This window comes from Carya illinoinensis, chromosome 5 (genome assembly GCF_018687715.1).
Source record: "Carya illinoinensis cultivar Pawnee chromosome 5, C.illinoinensisPawnee_v1, whole genome shotgun sequence".
Lineage (NCBI taxonomy): Eukaryota > Viridiplantae > Streptophyta > Magnoliopsida > Fagales > Juglandaceae > Carya > Carya illinoinensis.
Window position 1 is genome coordinate 10950176 of NC_056756.1, and position 21647 is coordinate 10971822.

Consider the following 21647-nt stretch of genomic DNA (forward strand, 5'->3'; position numbering starts at 1 on the left):
AAATCTCCGTACAAAATATAATAAATAATTTATTTTTTTTAACTTTTTTAAATTCTAAAATAATAATAATATTTCATCTTAAAACTCAAAATTTTCTTTCCACTTACCAAGGAGAACCGTCCGGCTACTTCTGGACCAAAAACATCCACCTAACAAAGGTAACCGATATCAAAGCGTGGCTGGTTCGCAACATATTTTACTAATATGATAGCTCATACAGGAGTTAATACCACATTACATGGTTGAAATTCAACTTAAAGAGAGGAGTATCTTGGGGGGAGAAGAATTAATGGAACCTTGTTTTTCAAAAAGAAAAAAAGAAGGCAAATTAATCAACAGAAACAACAATCAAAACGACTAGAGTTTAATCCGTCTACGATGCAAGTGCTCTAACAGAACAAGAAACGAGTATTCAGGAAATATCACTTGAGGAATATCCAGTCCCTCAGTTCCCATGTCCTCAAAATTGTAGATGTAACAACCGGTGGCAATGCTTGCTTATGTGCCTAGTTCACTGATCCCGTCTGGTACCAGACCTCCTACGAGGAGCAGCAGCGGCGGCATCATCATCCTTCTCATCCTCATTCTCCTTCTCCCCACTGCTTTCTTGATTGTTGGAAGTCCCCGCAGATGCATTTGTGTCTGTTTCACTGGCATTGACCTGCGAATCAAAGGGAAACAGAAAATCCATATAAATTATTAAGTACCTATTCAGAGAGGTGCTAGTATGATGTAATGCATAATAACGTACCGCTGGCTTCTTGCCGCCAAAAAGGATTCTGAAGAAAACTGTCAAAATAACCACCACAATTGAAACAATAATACCGATGGTTATATTGGGCTGCTTTTCTCCCTTTTCAATTAGATCCTGCCAGAGAAAAAAGAAAAAGAAAAGAAGAAGCATAGAATACCCGTTAGAGAACCTCCTAGAGTCCCAAGCTAAGCTAAGACAAGCTATTAGATGACATTGTAGAAGTGATGATAACTTCCTTAGCTTACAATGATCTTGGGCTTGTATGCATTCAAGAAAGGAATGTCCCCTATCTTGTAAAGAAGGTCAAAAACCATTTTCTGCAAGTCATGATCCAAAAATTCGTCAAGTCATGAAATATAAAAAAGTGAAAAGATATTTGCAATCGTGAATTGTGCAACCGTCGTGTAATCGTTTTGAAAAAAGTGAATAAAACATGGGACCCACATGAAAAAATTAAGTTTTTAATAGTAGATTCCACTCTTTTTCAAAGCGATTATGGAGCGTTTACGCATTTCACAGTTATATGTAGGATTTACTCTATAAAAAAATCATCAAGATGCAAAGTCGAACATATAGGAGAAATAGGAGTATACATGGAAGTCAGAGAGGCCATCCGAAAGACCGGCAGCTGCTTCCTCAGCCTTTTGTTTCTCTTTCTCAGCTTCAAACTTTGGCTTCCATGCTGTTAACCTGTATGATTCTGCAACCTTCTCATCACCCGCAATGAGAATATTGTCAAACAAAATGCCATCCTGCATTGTCCAGATCTCAATGCCAATGGCAGCAATGGGCTCAAAATCAGGTTTCTCGAGCTCAAAATAATCTGGGTTTGGGATATCTTGAGGTTTCCATATGCCCTTATAATTAGGGTTGTCAATTAGAGGAGCCTGCCATTTCCCTTTATAAGCTGGATTCCTCTTCATTGGCCTCTTCCAAACACCACACCCAGGTGCAATCTCACACTTCGGGTTATCAATTTTTGGTGCCTCCCATTCACCATCTTCCTCATCATCCCAATCTTCTGGCTTTGCAGCATCAGGATCGTCGATCTCCTCCGGCTCATCATCCAGCCATCCTTCAGGTTTCACAGCCTCCTCATCTTCAATTTCCATGGGTGCATCCTCATCCCAATCATCTGGCTTCACTGCTTCTGGATCTGGAATTTTAGCCCGCTCATCCCAATCCTCTGGTTTCTTATCATCTGGGTCTGGAATTGTCTTGGCCGGAATTAGAGGCGGCTCAAAATCATCACCAGAGAGGAAATTTGCCTTCTTCTTCTCCTCCCCATCTATTAGAATACTGACTTCATTATCCGGTCTCAATATTGCACTGTAGACGTGGGACAGTTTGTCCGAGGGCACAGAAGGGGGGTACTTTAGATGGTGCTCAACATAATCCCCACTCTTGGGATTCTTGTGCTTAAGGATGAAGTGCACCTTGTTTGTTGAGCCACATTTGTCAGGTCCAAACATTATGGAGTATGGAGAGGAGTTATCGAATTCCTTGGGTTGCCATCCTGCCTCTTGGGGTCGAAGGTACTTCAAGTATGCACCACCACATTCTAGCCCATCTTGGAGCCGCACCTCAAACTGTAGGACAACAGTTCCATCTTTGAGACTCAAAACCTGGTCTAGCTCTTTTACTATTGCATACTTCCTTGCCTTCTCGCTAACCAGAAGGCCGTAATCATCATGTCCCTCACTTTTTGAATGCTTCCAGACACCTAGATCAAAAGGTGTATATTCATAATATTTTTTTATTGGTGAAAATTGTAAATGAAGTCACAATTTGCAACTGAATTGATTCATAAAACCACAACAACCATCAAGAGGTATGTACAACAAATATTTTTATGTTTTTTTTGTTTTGGGGCGTGGGGGGGCTGTCGCATGATTGTTATGTTTAAGAGAAAGACCATGATATAACGCCAAATATGAATGCATGCAACACCATTTGCATTTACATATAAAACCGACAAGCATCAAGAGGGATGCAGAAAAAAATATCAGGGGCTCTCAACAAGAATCATCAGCAATCAAACCGATCCTCTAGTGAAAAATATGGAAGATGGTCCCAATATGTCTATGATGGTGTATTTGGAGGGAGGGGTATGAAAGAAGCCTTGAAAATTGAGAGTGGTCAATGGATGAGCTTAGAAATTTCTTTTTTCAATCCTAAACTTCCGTGGTCGATTGTAATTGAAAGGCACGAATTTTCATGAATCCTTGTATCGCTAAACCAGCACGCATAATCCTCTAGTATATGTCCCCTATAATTGGGCTCTTGCCTATTCTTATTATCAAAAAAATTTTGTTTACCGATAAAAAGAAAGAAGGAAGAGGCAATATCTATAACTGAAACTTCCATAGCCACAGGTCAGTGGGCCACACAAAGGAACTCAAAAACTAAAACACATAACAAAAGCACAAAACTTTAAACATTCGAGAAAACATGAAAAAGAAGTTGCCTAGATTAATCACAGAATAGCAGATGCAAGGATTCGAGAAGAAAACAAAACGAAAAGCAACGTTAAGAGTATCGATTGACGTGTTTTGCTTTCTGGTTTGGCACCGATACCCACGAAATGTCACCTCAATTAATAGATTAAGACGATGAAGACAGCAAATTTTAAAAGGTAAAAGGATCTAATTTAGGAAGAGATATAAACAGTAAACGGAGGGGTGGGCACCGTTATAGTCATCCTTCTGAGAAGCAACCCAGCGGCCCTCGAATGATTCGTCGAATGGCTCGTAATAGATCTGTTCATTACCAAATACTCCATTATTGTTCAATTCAAAGCTAAATTAAAGAGTAGAAGAGATCTCAAGCTGATGTAGAGTAGGGGAGGGTAATGTAATGAAAAGGGTACCACATCGGAAGCAGAATCGCAGATCTGAAAGGCGAAGGAAGTAATCAGCAACAACACTACGCACTGCACAGCAGCAGGCAGCTGAGGGATTTTCCGCCTCAATTCGATCATCATCAAAAACTGCAACCCTATTCCAAAACCCAAAAATTGAAAAAGACCTAATGCGGAAGTATTACTGAAGATTAGATTGAACGTTTAGTGGGGAGACTAGTGCGTCTGCGAGACGCCGACGACTTGTGGCTTTTAACAAGTCTCTCAAGTCTCGAGTGTCATTTGCCCCTTCGGTGGGTGGAAATGAAATGAACCTGCCCAGTGTCACCTTTGGGAAGGGTGGGGTTATTTTAGACATTATACAGTCTATTCTCCTATCCTTTTTTTTCTTTTTTTTACTTTTTTTTTAGATACACAGACTGAAGGGAAAAAATATAAAAACTATGTGCTCTAATAATATTTCGAAATATCTTTAAATAGTTTGAAATAGTATGTAAACAGTAGACCTGCAACCCGATTTGGATAATATGGGTTTACGTCCGACCTGACCCGAATGGGCACAACCAAGGAGCGAAACCGACCCAATCCAATCCGAACAGAATAGAAACGGGTCGAACCCGTATGACCCGCCCTTTAAGAAGACGTCTTCCAGATTATTCCTCGAGAAGAAAGAAATAGCAAACCATCCATTTTCTTTTCTTTGCCAACACCACACGAGGAATCGGATCATTGCCCTATGACCAAGGCCAGCACCCCTGCAAGTTTCTCCGATGGCAAGGCGTCACGACTCTTCACAGTTTACGTCGTCACTATTGACACCTGTTGATGCCCCGCAAGCCCAAACGATATTGTTGGAAGTTGGAACAGATCTGTAAGCCTCTGCCTCTCGACTGGAAAAAAGCTCTTCCATTTTTGCTTCTATATCGGCTCAGAGGATTGGCTTAATGTTCCTTTTCTGCTTCTGCATAGAAAACTCCATTTCTCTCTCTTTGTTTTTTTTTTTTTTTTTTTCACTCTATTATCGTAAGAAGCCTAGTCTACGCTTCAATTTAGTCCTTCATGGTGAATTACTCACATTGAAAAAGAAAACCCAAAACTTTTTCTTCACTATTTTTTATTTTGTTGTGTTTTCCTTTTTGTGAATTTCATTATTCTGTTCAAGCTTGCCAATGTCGCGTGTGAATTTGGTGCTCATATCGGGCAAGACGGCCTGATCAAGTTCTTTGAACTCGACTGTGCTGTTGCCGTTGGCGTCCATGTTTGCCAGAAGGATGTGGAGCTGGTCGCCGGAGTGCTTGAGGCTGAGTGAGCGAAGAAATCTGAGTAGCGGCTACTAGCTAGGGTTTGAGACTAAGTATAAAACGGACGGGTTGACACAAATTATTCAAACCGATTGTTAGTCGGGCTGGAGACCCGCTCAAATAATAACCCGGTAAAGTCGGGTCGGTTCGGATCATACTAATCGGATTGATCGGATGTACGGGTCAGATGCACACCCCTAGTAAACAGTAATAAAATCATTTACATTAAAATATGGAAAATGCTATAGCTACTGTTCTTATATCCCCTTTTTGAGTCCTGCTTGACATGTGCACGCTACTGTGGCATTTCTTGTATTTTTTTTCATTTGCTTCCCGCGAAAGAGGCCCCGTGACTCCTTACTCCTCTTCACCCATTTTATTTTTCCCAAACTAGTGCCCCCAAATCCGTTGGACCGTCTACCCTCACCTCCATCGGACCTACTCTCTGATCGGCACAAGAGACCCATTTACCCCGTGAAGAACTTGATAAGACAGATAAACTTGGTTTAGATGGATAGATAATATATTTGAATATCTTTCAACCGGTTTCAGGTTTTAGAATTATCTTTCAACTTTTTCTTTGTTCCGACTCCCAAGTCCCAAATGCCCCGAGACATTTCCAACGAAGTACGCTGCCCACATGCCCAAAGACATTTCCTTCCAACGAAGTCCTTTGCAATTGTATATGATTCTCTCTCTTTATTTATAGATAAATTTCTGTTGGATTTTGAATAAATCCGAGATAATCAAGATCTCTTGTCAAAATTGTGAAGAAAATTAACAAGAAAACATACCTCCAATTTGTGATGAGTTTTCCATGGAAATCTAAGAGTTCCTGTAAAAGAGAAGAGAATTTTTTTTTTTGTTTCTATGGAACGACTACTCTCTACCCCTTTTCTATTAGTTTTTTTTTTCTCTCTATCCCCACGTGTGTCTATCAGCCCTCACTTATTAAAGAGATAAGATAAAAGGGCCAGACAAAAGAAAAACTCTAATAGAACTCAATGGGTTAGTTCTATTTAATTGGGGTGAGAGTAGAGGCTTACATGTGTCTATAAAATAGCCCATCTCATTATGGGCTCAATGATTAAACTATAATGCTATCCATTATAAATAAATACAACAATCTCTCACTTGGACAGCATTATAATTAATCACAACATAAACGTAAACATTATTTCCAGAAGAAGCCCCAGAGACAAATCTTAATGTCTTTAAAACAATAGGCATTGTCCAAAAAATGCAATTGTAGTACCTAGTCTAGTGACTACATTGACAAGATATATGACACCAAACTTATACTCACAACCACCTGACTCAGGCATAGACTAAATTGATTATCTCTGACAGGTAATAAGCATTGTCCACAATGCGCGTGACTCAGACACGAGACTAATCAATATGTCTCAGTACATAAAATATGTCCTGTCCAAAATGCGCGTGACTCAGGCATGAGACTAAACATAATGTCTTATTACATAAACAATTACCTTGTCCAAACTGCGTGTGACTCAGGCATGAAATTAATCAAAATGTCTCAATACATAAAGTACGCTCTGTCCAAAATGCGCGTGACTCAAGCATATATATTGACATGAATATATTTAAAACAGACTATGAGCATAAACTATATAAGCAAACAGTCAATGATCACATAATTCCCACTAACTAATTACAACAGAAGACTCTAACAATCCCAAATGAGTCACATGCTCCTGAAACAATTTTGGAGCTAAACCTTTAGTTAGTGGGTCAGCTAACATGTGTTATGTGGAAACATGCTCAACACAAATACAAAACTAGGCTATTTTCTCTCTAACAAACAAAAACTTAATATCAATATGTTTGGAACGAGAAGAACTTCTGGTGTTTCGAGAGAAAGCAATTGTTGCAGAATTGTCACAAAATATCTTCAGCAGCCTAGAAATGGTGTTCATAACACCTAGCCCCAAGATAAAGTTCTGCAACCATATAGCCTGACATGTAAGCTACGTACTCTGCCTCCATTGTAGAGAAAGCTGTAAGTGTCTGTTTGACACTTTTCCAAAAAACAGCTCCTCCTGCCATCATAAAAACATAACCAGAAGTGGATTTCCTGTCATCTAAACAACCTGCAAAATCGGCATCAGAATATCTAACTATATCAAGAATGTTAGATCGCTGACATGTAAGCACTAGGTCTTTAGTGCCTTGCAAGTACCTAAGTACTTTCTTTGCAGCTTTCCAGTGAGCCAAACCAGGATCACTCAAGTATCTTCCAAGTACACCAACAACATAAGCAATATCAGGTCATGTACATACTTGAGCATACATCAAACTGCCCACAATTGATGAATAGGGAATCGTTTGCATTTGAGTCATCTCATTATTATTTTGAGGACATTGAGACTTAGAAAACTTATCACCTTTTACAATAGGTGCTTTCCCAGGAGAACAAGAATGCATATTAAACCTACTTAAAACTCAATCAATGTAGGTTTTTAGAGACAATCCAAGAATGCCTTTAGTTCTCTCACGAAAAATCTGGATGCCCAAAACATAAGAGGCCTCACCAAGATCTTTCATATCAAAATGAGATGATAACATGCGTTTTGTCTCAAACAGAAGCTCAATGTCATTTGTAGCGAGTAATATATCATCAACATAAAAGAACAAGAAAGATATACTTACTCCCACTGATCCTCAAATATATGCATTGATCAACAAGATTCTTCTTGAAATCACAAGTGGTAACAATCTCGTCAAACTTCAGGTACCATTGTCTCGATGCCTGCTTAAGCCCATAAATGGACTTATTAAGCTTACATACCATGTGTTCCTTTCTTTCCACTTGAAAACCATCTGGTTGCTTCGTGTACACATCCTCAAATAGATGTCCATTGAGAAAAACTGTTTTGACATCCATTTGATGCAGCTCGAGATCAAACTGAGCTATTAATGGCATAATAATCCGAAAAGAATCTTTAGTAGAAACAAGTGAGAAAGTGTCTTTATAATCAATACATTCTCTTTGGTTAAAGCCCTTAGCAACAAGCCTAACTTTATACCTTTCTACTTGACCTTCAAAATTATACTTGGTTTTAAAAACCCATTTGCAACCAATTGGCCTATAGTCATATAGTAGTTCAACTAAGTTCCATACACCGTTTCAACACATTGATGTCATCTCATCATGCATAGCATCTATCCAATATGAAGATTGAGGACTATCAATGGCCTCATTAAAAGAGACTGGATCAAGAGACATACCAGTATTAAACTCATGCTCCTGCAAATAGACAATATAATCATCAGATATTGCTGGTCTACAACTTCTCTGTGATCTCCTCAAAACAATATCATCTGTTCTCATATCAACATTAGCTATAGTGTCAACAACCTGGTCTTGGACAATAGTACTGGTTCCCTCTGTCAATGGTGGTGCAGCAACTGCTGGGGAAGTAACCTGAATAGGTATAACAACATGCCCCTCCCTAAATACAATTTCACTTGTTGCTGAACTCTTACTGTCACTAACATCCTCAAAGAAGATGGCTCGATCTGATTCAATAATTCTAGTAACATTAGAAGGGCAATAGAATCTAGAGCATCTTGATCCCACACAATATCCAACAAAATAACCAGTAATGGTCTTAGAATCAAGTTTCTTATGCTGAGGATTATAAGGCCTTATTTCCGCTTTACAACCCCAAACACGGAAATGATGTAAACTAGGTTTCTTACCTGACCATAACTCATATGGAGTTTTAGGAACTGATTTACTTGGCACTTGATTCAAAATATATGTAGCAGTTTTCAGAGCCTCACCCCACAAAAATTCAGGTAAAGTGGAATGACTAAGCATACATCGCACCATATCCATGACAGTACGATTTCTTCTTTCTGCAATACCATTCTGTTCAGGAGTTCCAGGCATTATGTACTAAGCCTCGATACCATATGCCTTGAGAAATCTATCAAAAGGTCCAGGATTTCTACCAATTTCATTGTATCTCTCATAAAACTCACCTCCTCTATCTGATCTTATCGCTTTGATTTTCTTATTTTTCTAGAGTTCCACATCAGCTTTGAAAATCTTAAAAGCTTCCAATGAGTCTGATTTTTCTCGACTGAGCTCAATACAACCATAACGAGAATAATCATCAATAAAAGTAATGAAGTATCTATAATTTTCCAAAGCGGCAGGTGAAATGAGACAACAAATATCAGTATGAATTAAATCTAGAATCTCCTGACTTCTACTAATCTTTTACTTTCTGGTTTTCGTTGGAAGTTTCCCTTTAATACAAGCAACACAAGTTTCAAAATCAGAAAAATCCAAGTCAACTAGAATGCCATCTTTAATCAACCTTTCCAATCTTTCTCTAGAAATATGACCCAACCTTTTATGCCACAATATGGAAGAATTCTTATTGGATCTAGTACGTTTAGAACCAACTACAATATTCACAACAGAAACACTAGAAGAAATAGGATTTAAAGTAGGAAGTAAGTCAATTTTGTACAAATCATCATACAAGGTAGCAGTACCAACTATAATACAGCCATAAAAGATTGTAGCTTTTCCATTTTCAAAATGGAAAACATATCCACATTTGTCCAAAACAGACACAGAGACTAGATTTCTTCTGATGGAAGGTATAAAAGCAGCATCAGACAAGTTCAAAACATGTTTAGAAGCCAAAATAAGTCTGATTGTACCAATGTGTTCAACTTCAACCTTCACTCCATTGCCCATATTTACTACTAACTCTGTGTCATTTGGTCTTCTGCGATTCCTTATTTCCTTTCTTATCTAACCAAGCCTTAAATCTCCTACAATCAATCCTCCTGTGCCCAAACAAATGACAAAAGTTGCACTTTCCCTTAAAAACTTCATTCTTAGGCCCATTTAGAATACTCATACCAGCTTGTTGAGGAGGCTTTCCATATTTCTTCATTTTATAGAAGTTGCTACTATTACTCTTGAAGAACTTCTTCTTCCCTTTATCAACAGTTACCATAAAGGCAGCATGAGACTTGGCCTTTCTCATCATCTCCTCTTCTTGAGTTACAATAGCAGTCATTTCACTCAAGCTCTATTCATCTTTCTGAGCATTATGAGTGGTCTTGAGTGCATCAAACTGAGGTGGCAAAGATTCAAGCACTTGCCATACAAGAAAGCTATCTGCTAACTCAACTTTCATTCCTTTGAGCTTATTAAAGAAATGAGTAAGCTTCATGATGTGCTCTCGGACTCCATTAACCCCATCATAGGTTGTGGTAGTTAGAAGTTTCATCAAAGTTCCCTTCTCTGCCTTGTCAAACTTAATAAATTTCTTTCTAACGTCATCGAGATATTCTTTAGCACTATCAGTATCAGATATGCTCAGCCTGATAGACTTGTCAATAGTATACTTCATAATCATGAGACAAGTCCTATTAGAATGCACCCATTGCTCATAACGAGTCTTTTCAGCCGCATAACTTTCACTAGTGGGCTCAACAGACGCATCGATCCTCAAAGCCAAATCCAAATTCATAATAGCCAAATTAATAGTGAGAGACTCATACCAATCCTCATAATTGGTTCCCGTTAGACTCTTGATGGCAAATAAAGATAGAGACATAGCCGCATTGCCATAAGCTGAGGAGAATATAATAAAAAAAATTATTATGCATGTGGAATAAGAAACATGCACCCATAAATGTCTCAAGACAATCTTATATCCATGCCAGAGTCTTATTTAAAATAGACTCTTACATACTATGCTGGAGCTCAAGATACATTAAAAGACTCTTATGCATAATAAAATAGAATAATTAAATACAAGGACTTAAAATGACCCGCTACCAAGAGGATAGGACTAGGCCACCAAGTGTCAAGTACTTAACTATTATCTTTTTCGTCCTAAGTATTCTATCAAATAATGATTTGCCGACAGGGTAAATTCACTATTTGTATGAATCTTAGTATAATATTATTAAGCGGAAGCATGATTAATAATAACAACTTCGATAATTTGTTATTACTAGTCCCATGAGAGGTGGGTACATAGTCACTCCAAACTATCGGTATTATAATAAAATGACATAATCTACGTATAAGATTCTTTATTTCGAGAATAAAATTATATATAAAAAAAATCAAATAGTACTACAGTACTATTATACTATATTTATTTATTTATTTATTTATTATTATTATTTATAACGGGTCAAACCGGGTGGTCAAACCGGCCCATATATATAATCCATCAACACATAAATATGGGCTTTGTCCATATTTACTATTCTCAAAACCACTCCCTTAGACAATGGTCTAAATAACACATGGGTCAGATAGTTATAATAAACCCAATCCAAAACCCATGACTTGAGTCAAAACCCTACCTAGATAATTAACATGTCTGACTCGAGTTACTATAGCGAAAAGGACTCTAGGGCCACAACTGTTCCGAACACTATTCTGGCCACCGGTTCGGCCATCTGAACCGTTTTTTCGGCTGATTTGAATGAGGGGACGCCGGTGAGGACATTTCCGACGTCCTCCCATGTCTCTGGTAGTCCACTTGAGTAAAAAACGAAGATACAAAAAAATAAAAATAAAAATTATTTTGGCCACCAAAAGTGGCGGTTTTTGACATTTCCGGTGAGCTACACACCGGTATTGGCAACAGAAAACTCAAAAGGGAAAATTTTTGGTCACCCAAGAACTCAAAAAAAAAAAAAATGAACTTCAGTGGTGATGAAAATAAAATACGAAGAACAAATATTTCACAAAACAGTAACATATTTCCTCACAAATCTGACAATGAGGCTTTGATACCACTTGTTGGATTTTGAATAAATTCAAGATCATCAAGATCTCTTGTCAAAATTGTGAAGAAAATTAACAAGAAAACATACCTCCAATTTGTGATGAGTTTTTCATGGAGATCTAAGAGTTCCTGTAAAAGAGAAGAGATTTTTTTTTTTTTTGTTTCTATGGAGTGACTACTCTTTACCCCTTTTCTGTTAGTTTTTTTTTCTCTCTATCCCCACGTGTATCTATCAGCCCTCACTTATTAAAGAGATAAGATAAAAGGGCCAGATAAAAGAAAAATTCTAATAGAACTCAATGGGTTAGTTCTATTTAATTGGGGTGAGAGTAGGGGTTTCCATGTGTCTATAAAATAGCTCATCCCATTATGAGCTCAATGATTAAACTATAATGCTAGTCCATTATAAATAAATACAACAATTTCTTCACCGACACCTTCCAACTAACAGATCTCGACGTCGCCGACGCCTCCAGTGTCATTGTTTTCAGGATCAACAGTTCGTCTTCCAATCCTCTGCTAATAAGCTAGTACTCCTCGATGTCACTGGAAAACCTCTGATTTCGATGCACCGTCTTGATGTCTGTGTTTGGTTTCGCAAAAATATATATTTATTTGAAAGAAAAAAATCTATAATTTGGGAGACGTTATCATACATACGGATGTTTGTGCAGGATGGGTCATGGGAAGGCTACAAGGATGGGGAGCAGAAGGAGTTGATAATAGTTAAAAGCGTTGAAACCGACTTGGAGGTCTTTCTTCTTGACTTGACCCCATCTATCCATATGAAGAAATCTACCGTGAAGGAGGAGTTCCCATGGCGCCGGAAATTGATCTCTTGTGCCGGTCGGACAGTAGGTCCAATGGATGTGAGGGTAGACGGTCTGATGGGTTTGGGGCTGGCAAGTCTAAAATGGAACTTCAATGTAGTCTTTTGGCCATAATATGAACTTTTAGTTAAATTAGTCCACATTAGACTAGTTATCCTAAACTTTAAATAATAATATAATATTATTTTTCATTTTAGATAATATAATATAATTAATCCTAAACTCCAAATAATATTTGTAAATTTTTTTCTAATATTTTATAAATACACTTCATATATTAATTAATAACTTTATTAAAAAATAAAATTATTATTTTATGCCTGCTTTGTAAAAATTCATGCATGATCTGTGTTTGTCTGTGCTGGTTTGTGAGCATCATTTTTACATGAAAATTATAATGCTAATTTGTCCAATACTCAAAAGCTAATTAATTAAAGGTATGCATGCTATCCAACCCAATGCTTTTATCAAAAGAATAACAATCTACAAACTGAGAGAAAGTGAGCGCTAGGTTGATAGAGAAATAATAAAATAATACTTGATCCTTGTACAGTGCCTGGCCATAGATGGAGAGCACCTAAGATTTACTGTAGTTGAAATGTAAAACTTTTCAAATTTGGCTAGGCCAATACAGGAATTTTTTATCATATTTCTCTTCAATTTGCACTTGCATTTGGCAATGCTCAGGGCACTGGTTTGGACAAAATGAAATGGGTGAATAGGTGAAAGGGTTCATAGGACCTTTGTGGCGTGGAAAGAAAATGAAAAAAAAAAGGAATACAAGAAATGCCACAGGGGCGTGACCACGTCAAGCGGGACTCAAAAGCAGAGTATAGAAAGGTGCATGGCGGTAGAATTTTCCTTAAAATATTTTATTAATTTTTAAAAAAATGAGAGAAAAGAAAAATAATTCACTTACAACTATTTTATAATTACTTTACAACTCTATATAAAATGAAGGATATAGAGTTTCTAATTACGAGCAGTGCTATATGTATATGTATTTTTACTTATAAGACTTATTTTATTAATTTTATATATATATATATATTTTTCGTACATTTAATATTTTTTTTCCAACTTTCCCTGCCTGACCTACTAGATGGAGTATTTCCCTATTATGCTCGATAACACGAAAATCAAATAAAAAAATATTGTAGGAGAATACTTCGCTCTATTTTCAGCTCTTTCTTTAACTTTTTTTTTGAGCGAGTCCACCCACGAGTTTATAGTTCCATTTGGCAACCTGGCATAGCAATTGCATGCAGTCTCGTAAGGCAATCAGTTCGCTTTTCAGCTAGAATCGAAGCAGTGAATAGATCAACAAATAAGATAAATTGTATCTGATAAATTATCCGTTGTTGATCAAAACCACTGTTGGTTATCATCTCATTTCTCTTCTGATGGTCTTGAATATTGATTGAACTGTATATGATACCTCTTCCTTGGTCGAATCCAAGGAATCCAATCAGATTAGAATCAATTCAGCGCTACAGTCCATGCAAGGCCAGATCTTCAAAGAGGGTCATCTCTTTCTAGCGCCTTTAATCTCAATATTGATTAAATGGGCAGTTTCCTATAAGAAAATAATATTGAGACTATTTTTAATAGAATGGGACGATTGTATTGATGAGAAAAAAGTTAAATAAAAATATTCTAAAATTAAATTGTTTAAATATAATTTTTATTTTGAAATTTGATAACGTTATATTATTTTTATGTTTTGTTTAGAAATTTAGAAAAATTGTAATTATTAAATAATAATTAAATAAAAAAGTTAAAAATTTGAAATAAAAAAAATATTTTTGTGTGAGTGATTTTTTAAAATGAAATATATGAAAATAATTTATTACCCAAATTAGCCTTAAATGTCCTATATTCTTTTTGGGGATAATTTAATGTGGTATTTAAAAAAAGTGAAAAGCTTAGATTTTGGATCCAGTTCCATAAGAATTGTACCCCTTCAACGAGCGACATGCATGTGCAGTTATCTTCCAATTTATCGAAACTTTTGGGTTATTTATCTTAAAAACAAAGTTATTTTTTCTAAAAAATATGTAAGTGCAGGTTTGTTCTCTTTTCTTTGGTGGGTAAATTTGTCAGGATTATTAATATGGCAAAATAGAATTGTTACATATAATCATAAAATATATAAATACTATACAGTCATTTTAAAAAATTCTAAAATTTATTATTAAAAATTTAATTTATTTTCATATAAATCTTGTATTTATTTATTTTTTAAATACTTACACTACACTTGGCACACTCATGAGTAGAATCATTATTTCTCGTAAGAAAATCGATTCAATAAACGCTTCATTACCAGCTGTCGGTAAGGTTTCAATACGTGCAGAGTGTAATGCCAGATTATTATTTTTATTTATTTCAGATATCCAGACTTGGTAGGGTGAAAAAACAAATAGAAAGCCTCTGATGCAGAAAGTACAACACAAAATGCCATTCCGCAACATTGATCCCAACAGATGGACAGAAACAAAATGGACAAGAATGTCTAGAAGTACCAAACACGAAAAATATGCACAAAACTGAAGTAACCAGCATCAAGCCAGTCAAAGTGTGGCTGGTTCTTAGCATATTAAGCATTTTGATAGCTCAAACAGGAGTAAATACCAACCACATGCTTAAGATTTCGCTTCCAAATAGGTGGGATGTGGTGGGGGACGTAGGGATTATTAATGCAACCAAATGGCAACAATTGACTTCGTGTTTTTTTTTTTTTTTTCCCCTCCAGAAAAAGGCAAATTAATCAACAGAAACAACAATCAAAACGACTAGAGTTTAGCAATTTATAACGATGCGAAGTGCTCTAACACAACAATAAAAGAGAATTCAGGAAATTTCATTTGAGGAGAATCCAGTCACTCAGTTCCCATGACCTCAAAATTGTGGATGTAAACAACAAAAGGCAACTCTTATGTGCCGGGTTCACTGGTCCCGTCTGGTACCAGGCCTCCTACGTGGAGCATCAGCATCAGCATCATCCTCATTCTCATCCTCACGTTCCTTCTCCCCAATGCTTTCTTGATTGGTGGAAGTCTCTGCAGATGCATCTGTGCTTGTTTCACTGACATTGACCTGCAAGTTAGAGGGAAACAGATAGCCGTTTAAATTCCCATTCAGAGAGATGCAAGTATGATGTAATGCATAATATCCTACCGCTGGCTTTTTGCCGCCAAAAAGGAGTCTGAAGAAGATTGTCAAAATAACCAACACAATTGAAACAATAACACCGATGGTTATATTGGGTTGCTTTTCTCCCTTCTCAATTAGATCCTGCCAGAAAAAAAGCATACAATCCCAGTTAGAGAACCTGTCAAGCTAAGCTAAGGCAAGCTATTAGATGACAATCTATAAACGATGACAAATTCCTTAACTTACAATGATCTTAGGTTTGTATGCATCCAAGAAAGGAATGTCCCCTATCTTGTAAAGAAAGTCAAAAACCTTCTTCTGCAAGTAATGATCCAAGAAATTCGTCAAGGCATGAAATTCAAGAAATCATCAAAATGCAAAATCAAACATAGAGAAGAATAGGAGAATACCTGGAAGTCAGAGAGGCCTTCTGAAAGACCGGCAGCAGCTTCTTCAGCCTTTTGTTTCTCTTTTTCATCTTCAAACTTTGGCTTCCATGTTGTTAGCCTGTATGATTCTGCAGACTTCTCATCACCCGCAATGAGAATATTGTCAAACAAAATGCCATCCTGCATTGTCCAGATCTCAATGCCAATGGCAGCAATGGGCTCAAAATCAGGTTTCTCGAGCTCAAAGTAATCTGGGTTTGGGATATCTTGAGGTTTCCATATGCCCTTATAATTAGGGTTGTCGATTAGAGGAGCATGCCATTTCCCTTTATAAGCTGGATTCCTCTTCATTGGCCTCTTCCACACACCACACCCAGGTGCAACCTCACACTTTGGGTTATCAATTTTTGGTGCCTCCCATTCACCATCTTCCTCGTCATCCCAATCTTCTGGCTTTGCAGCATCAGGATCGTCGACCTCCTCCGGCTCATCATCCAGCCATCCTTCAGGTTTCACAGCCTCCTCATCTTCAATTTCCATGGGTGCATCCTCATCCCAATCATCTGGCTTCACTGCTTCTGGATCTGGAATTTTAGCCCGCTCATCCCAGTCCTCTGGTTTCTTATCATCTGGGTCAGGAATTGTCTTGGCCGGAATTAGAGGCGGCTCAAAGTCATCACCAGAGAGGAAATTTGCCTTCTTCTTCTCCTCCCCATCTATTAGAATACTAACTTCATTATCCGGTCTCAATATTGCACTGTAGACATGGGACAGTTTGTCCGAGGGCACAGAAGGGGGGTACTTTAGATGGTGCTCGACATAATCCCCACTCTTGGGATTCTTGTGCTTAAGGATGAAGTGCACCTTGTTTGTTGAGCCACATTTGTCAGGTCCAAACATTATGGAGTATGGAGAGGAGCTATCGAATTCCTTGGGTTGCCATCCTGCCTCTTGGGGTCGAAGGTACTTCAAGTACGCACCACCACATTCTAGCCCATCCTGGAGCCGGACCTCAAACTGTAGGACGATGGTTTCGTCTTTGAGACTCAAAGCCTGATCTAGCTCTTTTACTATTGCATACTTCCTTGCCTTTTCACTAACCAGAAGGCCGTAATCATCATGTCCTTCACTTTTTGAATGTTTCCAGACACCTAAATCCAAAAGAGTCTATTCATTAAAATAAATTGCAAATGAGATAATAAATAAAACCACAACCATAAAGAGGAATGCACAACAGATATTTTTATTTTGGGGGGAGGGTGGGGTCCTCGTTATGTTTCTAAGAATGGCTATGAATAATAACATCAGATGAGTATACATTTACAGGTTGCACCATCAATTTTTTTGATAGGTAACAGGTTGCACCATCAATAAAACCACGACAACGATCAAGAGGTGCAGAAGAAGTTATTGGGGGCTCCTACGAGCGCGCATAATTTACTCAACAAAAAAGGAAAATCAGCGGGCAAACTGATGCCCCAGAGAACAATATCTATAACTGAAAGTTCGACAGCCATAGTATAGCCAGGGAACTCAAAAGCAGAAACCCATAACAAAAGCACAGAATTTTAAATATTCAGGAAAACAGGAAAATAATTTTTTTTATCAGTCACAACACAGTGCAGAATGCAAGGATTCGACAAGAAAACAAAACCAACAACAATGGTAGACTAACGATCGAAGTATTTTACTTTGTGGTGGCAGCAATACCCAAGAAATAATTCCTTAATTAACGGATCCTAACTGTGAAAAAAGAAAATTTTAAAAGGAAAGAAGGATCTCAATAGATAAAGACAAGCGGTAAAAGGTGGGGCGGGCACCTTTATAGTCATCCTTCTGAGAAACAACCCACCGGCCCTCGAACGATTCGTCAAATGTTTCGTAATAGATCTGTTGAATATCATACACTCCATAATTATTCATTCGAAGACAAGTTAAAAGAGAAAAAGAGATTTCAAGACTGTTCTAAAGTAGGGGAGGGTGATTTAATAAAAAAAAGGTTACCACATCGGAAGCAGAAGCGCAGATCTGAAAGGCGAAGGAAGCAATCAGCAACACCGCTATGCACTGCTCAACAGCTGGTAGCTGTGGGATTCTCCACCTCAATTCCATCATCATAAAACCCTAACCCTAATCTAAACCCAAAAATCAAGAAGCCTCAACTTAATTAAAGTAAGAAAAAGCGAAGGGAAAGAGAGAGAAAAGGGACGATGGAAAAATTCAGAAGGGATGCCTAGACATTTAGTACTGGCACCTGCGTTGCTTCTTCTGCGTTTTTGAGACGGGGATGACTTTGACTCGATTGCCTTGCCTGACCCTTCAATTTAAGTGCGTTTCACTCTGGTATGGGACATTTTAGACATTATAATCTGCCTTTAACACATGAGAAAGTCATCGTTTTGTTTCTCGTATCTCGCCATGTTTTTTGTTTTGTTTTGTTTTTTGCACGGTTGTCGAGTGATGATATCATACTTTAATAATTCGATTTCCAACTTATTAGAAATAGTAGATTTTTTTATATTTTTGAAAATTTTAAAAAATCTCTTTAATCATAAAAAAAAATCTTATTGTAAACAATTTTATGTACCAATATGCATACTAATCAAACGAGATTAGTCAGAAAGTCAAATTTCAATTAAAATAATGAAAATTTGAATTTTAAATATAAAAGCAGGAACATTGATACATAAATTGATACGTAAATTTATTTATACGTAATAAAATTTTAAAAAAAATTAAAGATTCATTTGAAAAATACTTTTTTTTATTTTTTAAAAGATATGAACAATATACCAAAGGCATCTTATTCAACTGGTAGGTATTATGGGAAAATTTTATTTGACAGATAAGGATTTGATCTAGCTAATTGCTCGGCCATAAGCCAATACCCAACGTGCAATCAAGTTTTGGGGAGTTTTGACTCAATTTAAATATGTTTGGTAAATTAGGTGAGAAATTATCAAATGAAAATGCTTGTATGCACACCAAATATGTACTATAAATATGCATACCAATGTATTTTAATCTTTTTTAATAGTTAAATAAGTCACTATTAGTGAATTGTATTTTTTTAACACTCAAAACTATGAGTGTAATTGATCTGGTCAGGGGGTGTTATGAACTGAAAATCTTGGTCTATCATTTTTACCAGACCGAACCTTTAGCTATTGATTTGGTCAGTCTATGAACATTATTTTCCTCTCTCTCTCTCTCTCTCTCTCTCTCTCTCTCTCTTTAACATAAAAATCAGTACAAAACTAATTAAATTAGTAAATTAAGATTAAGTGATCTTTTTAACATTTTATATATGGTTAATGACTATTAAATAATTTCATTTTATATATGACTAATGATGATCCATTGGATAAAAATTACATAATTAACTTATACAACTATTATATAAAATAATATATTATATATAATCTATTCTATTCTATTCTAATTAGTGGCTATCTAATTGTGAATAATAAATTTTCTTGTTTTCCGGTTAAACCCCTATTTGTATTGTCTGTTTGTATTCTATTATAATAGAAAAACATTATAATAAGTTTCAATTTCCAAAAAACGCAGTGCCATATGCTAGCCCTTTTTTCCTTATGCCCATGTGTGTTAGCAATAGAATATCGGAATGCATGTAAATCCATGTAGTCTAGGGATACAACTATCTTTTTCCTATACATTACAATAGGAAAACATTATAATAAGTTACAATTTATAAAAACAAAACGTAGTACCATATGCTATCCTTTTTTTTCTTTTGTCTATGTGTCAGCAATAGAATATCTGAATATTGTTGGCCATGCATTGGAAGCTGCAAAAATAAAGAAAAAGTATATTAGAAATTAGATAATATATACTTACTCATGATGTCTTGCATGCATTGATATATAATCGTGAGAGGCACAATAAATAAAAAAGACAAATAACATACAATTCATTGTGCCTATTTATTAATAATAATAGATGTGTGCGTGAGTGCTATAACATAGAATTAAAAGTGGGTACATCGTAAATAACTAAAATTCTAACCATTAATTATAAAAATGGCACAACCAAAATGAAAATACGAAGAGGCAACAAAATGGGCAAGTGGTGCAACACTAAGCTTTAAAGTTTAAACACAAAGAGGCAACTTTCAAAGAAACCGAATAGGCATTGAATTGTGTTTAGAAAATTCCTTTTATTTCTTTCAGTTTCTTCTCTGCTCTCTCTCTCTTTCAAATCAAGTGAGGCTAGGCTACTTGCCTTTCTGCATTCAACTGTATTTTGGGTGTGGATGTGCTAAGGTTTGAAGGAAAATTAAACAGATAAGTCTAACTGCCTTTTGTGTGTTTATAGTATATATAGTCTATCTATGCATTACATACGTTTATTTATAGTCCTAAGAAATGAAGTAACTAATACCATAAAACTTAGAGATTCATAAAACTTATTAAAAAACTTATCAAAAAACTCAAAAACAAATAAAACCTAAATCCTATAGCCAAACAATAAGAAGAAGAAGAAAAATATAGCAAAAATAACTAAAAAAGCAATCACAAAAATTGAGCAAAAAAAAGGAAGCAAGTACTTGGAGAAGATATTCATTGTATAGTGATAGACTGTACTCAAACAAAGCAACAAGCTTCAAAACAAAAAAGAAGAGAAACACAGGAATTAAAGTAAATCGAACGTATAGATTTTGTTTAAAAACCATATATAAATAAGTGAACATAAATAAATTTCCTAATCCCATAATTTCATCACTTTTATACAATTTTTTTTTTTAAAAGTACTATACAGAATTGTCGATTACAAGAACCCTTCAATTTTTGGTATAATATGGTCTCAACTTAAACATTTCAAACTTAAAAATAAAAGAAGTTAGAACCATGAAAATAATTGTAGAGAAGTAACAATCACATAAAAATATGCACAAAAACCAAAACACAATCTAAAGTCCTTAAGAAAAACAAACCACCAATCAGATCAATTAAACTGTTAAAACATGCACAAAAATCAAACCATAGTCGAAATTCCCTGCAAAAAACAAATCACCAAATCAGATCAATTAAATCAAAAAAATGAAGAAAAGAATAAAACAATGATATGCAAACTAAAAAAATAAAACCCATAATTTTTTTTACAATGACAAGTCATGAGAAGTATTATAATGTGTTTCTTAAAAGATTAGGATTTCATAACCCACGAAATGGAAAACCTTTCTTAATTCCCATGCGTCTATATATATATATACTTAAAATAAAATAAATAGCTTATGATCTATCGATCACATCAACTGTTAAGGACGTGTCCCACCACCTTGAATGTAACCATTCACCTGCACAATGAAGATCATGTTGGCGTTATCTTCATCGCGAACATGATCTTCATCGTGCAGGTGAACGGTTACAATTCTATGGGATTTGGGTCTAGTTTCTTATTACATATCAATGTGGTTCTCACATGCCGATTGTAATCCATTCCGTATCAAATCGAGAGATGGAAATGTTATCGACAGCCATGGAAGCATGACCAGCAATGATTGAAGAAAAGCTGAAGAAGGCATTAGAGGCCA

The 21647-nt window shown here is 36.1% G+C and overlaps 2 protein-coding genes across 3 annotated transcripts; both read right to left on the reverse strand.

The window, feature by feature from the left end:
* Positions 1-180: 180 nt before the first annotated feature.
* On the reverse strand, positions 181-3923 carry LOC122311770 (calnexin homolog). 2 transcript variants are annotated; one of them, XM_043126436.1, is made up of 6 exons: positions 3627-3923; positions 3444-3513; positions 1348-2477; positions 1000-1071; positions 752-868; positions 181-661 (listed from the first exon to the last, which is right to left on the reverse strand). In XM_043126436.1, exons 1-6 carry the CDS (start codon positions 3735-3737, stop codon positions 512-514), a joined length of 1650 nt encoding a protein of 549 aa, XP_042982370.1. In that variant the 5' UTR covers positions 3738-3923; the 3' UTR covers positions 181-511. The 2 variants fall into 2 exon arrangements, with proteins under 2 accessions (XP_042982370.1, XP_042982369.1); XM_043126435.1 differs by having other exon boundaries at positions 3624-3923.
* Positions 3924-15292: 11369 nt separating this feature from the next.
* Positions 15293-18502, reverse strand: LOC122310546 (calnexin homolog 1-like). The gene is made up of 7 exons (XM_043124516.1): positions 18345-18502; positions 18095-18225; positions 17911-17980; positions 16112-17241; positions 15948-16019; positions 15726-15842; positions 15293-15644 (listed from the first exon to the last, which is right to left on the reverse strand). Exons 2-7 carry the CDS (start codon positions 18206-18208, stop codon positions 15495-15497), a joined length of 1653 nt encoding a protein of 550 aa, XP_042980450.1. The 5' UTR covers positions 18209-18225; positions 18345-18502; the 3' UTR covers positions 15293-15494.
* Between the last annotated feature and the right edge of the window lie 3145 nt (positions 18503-21647).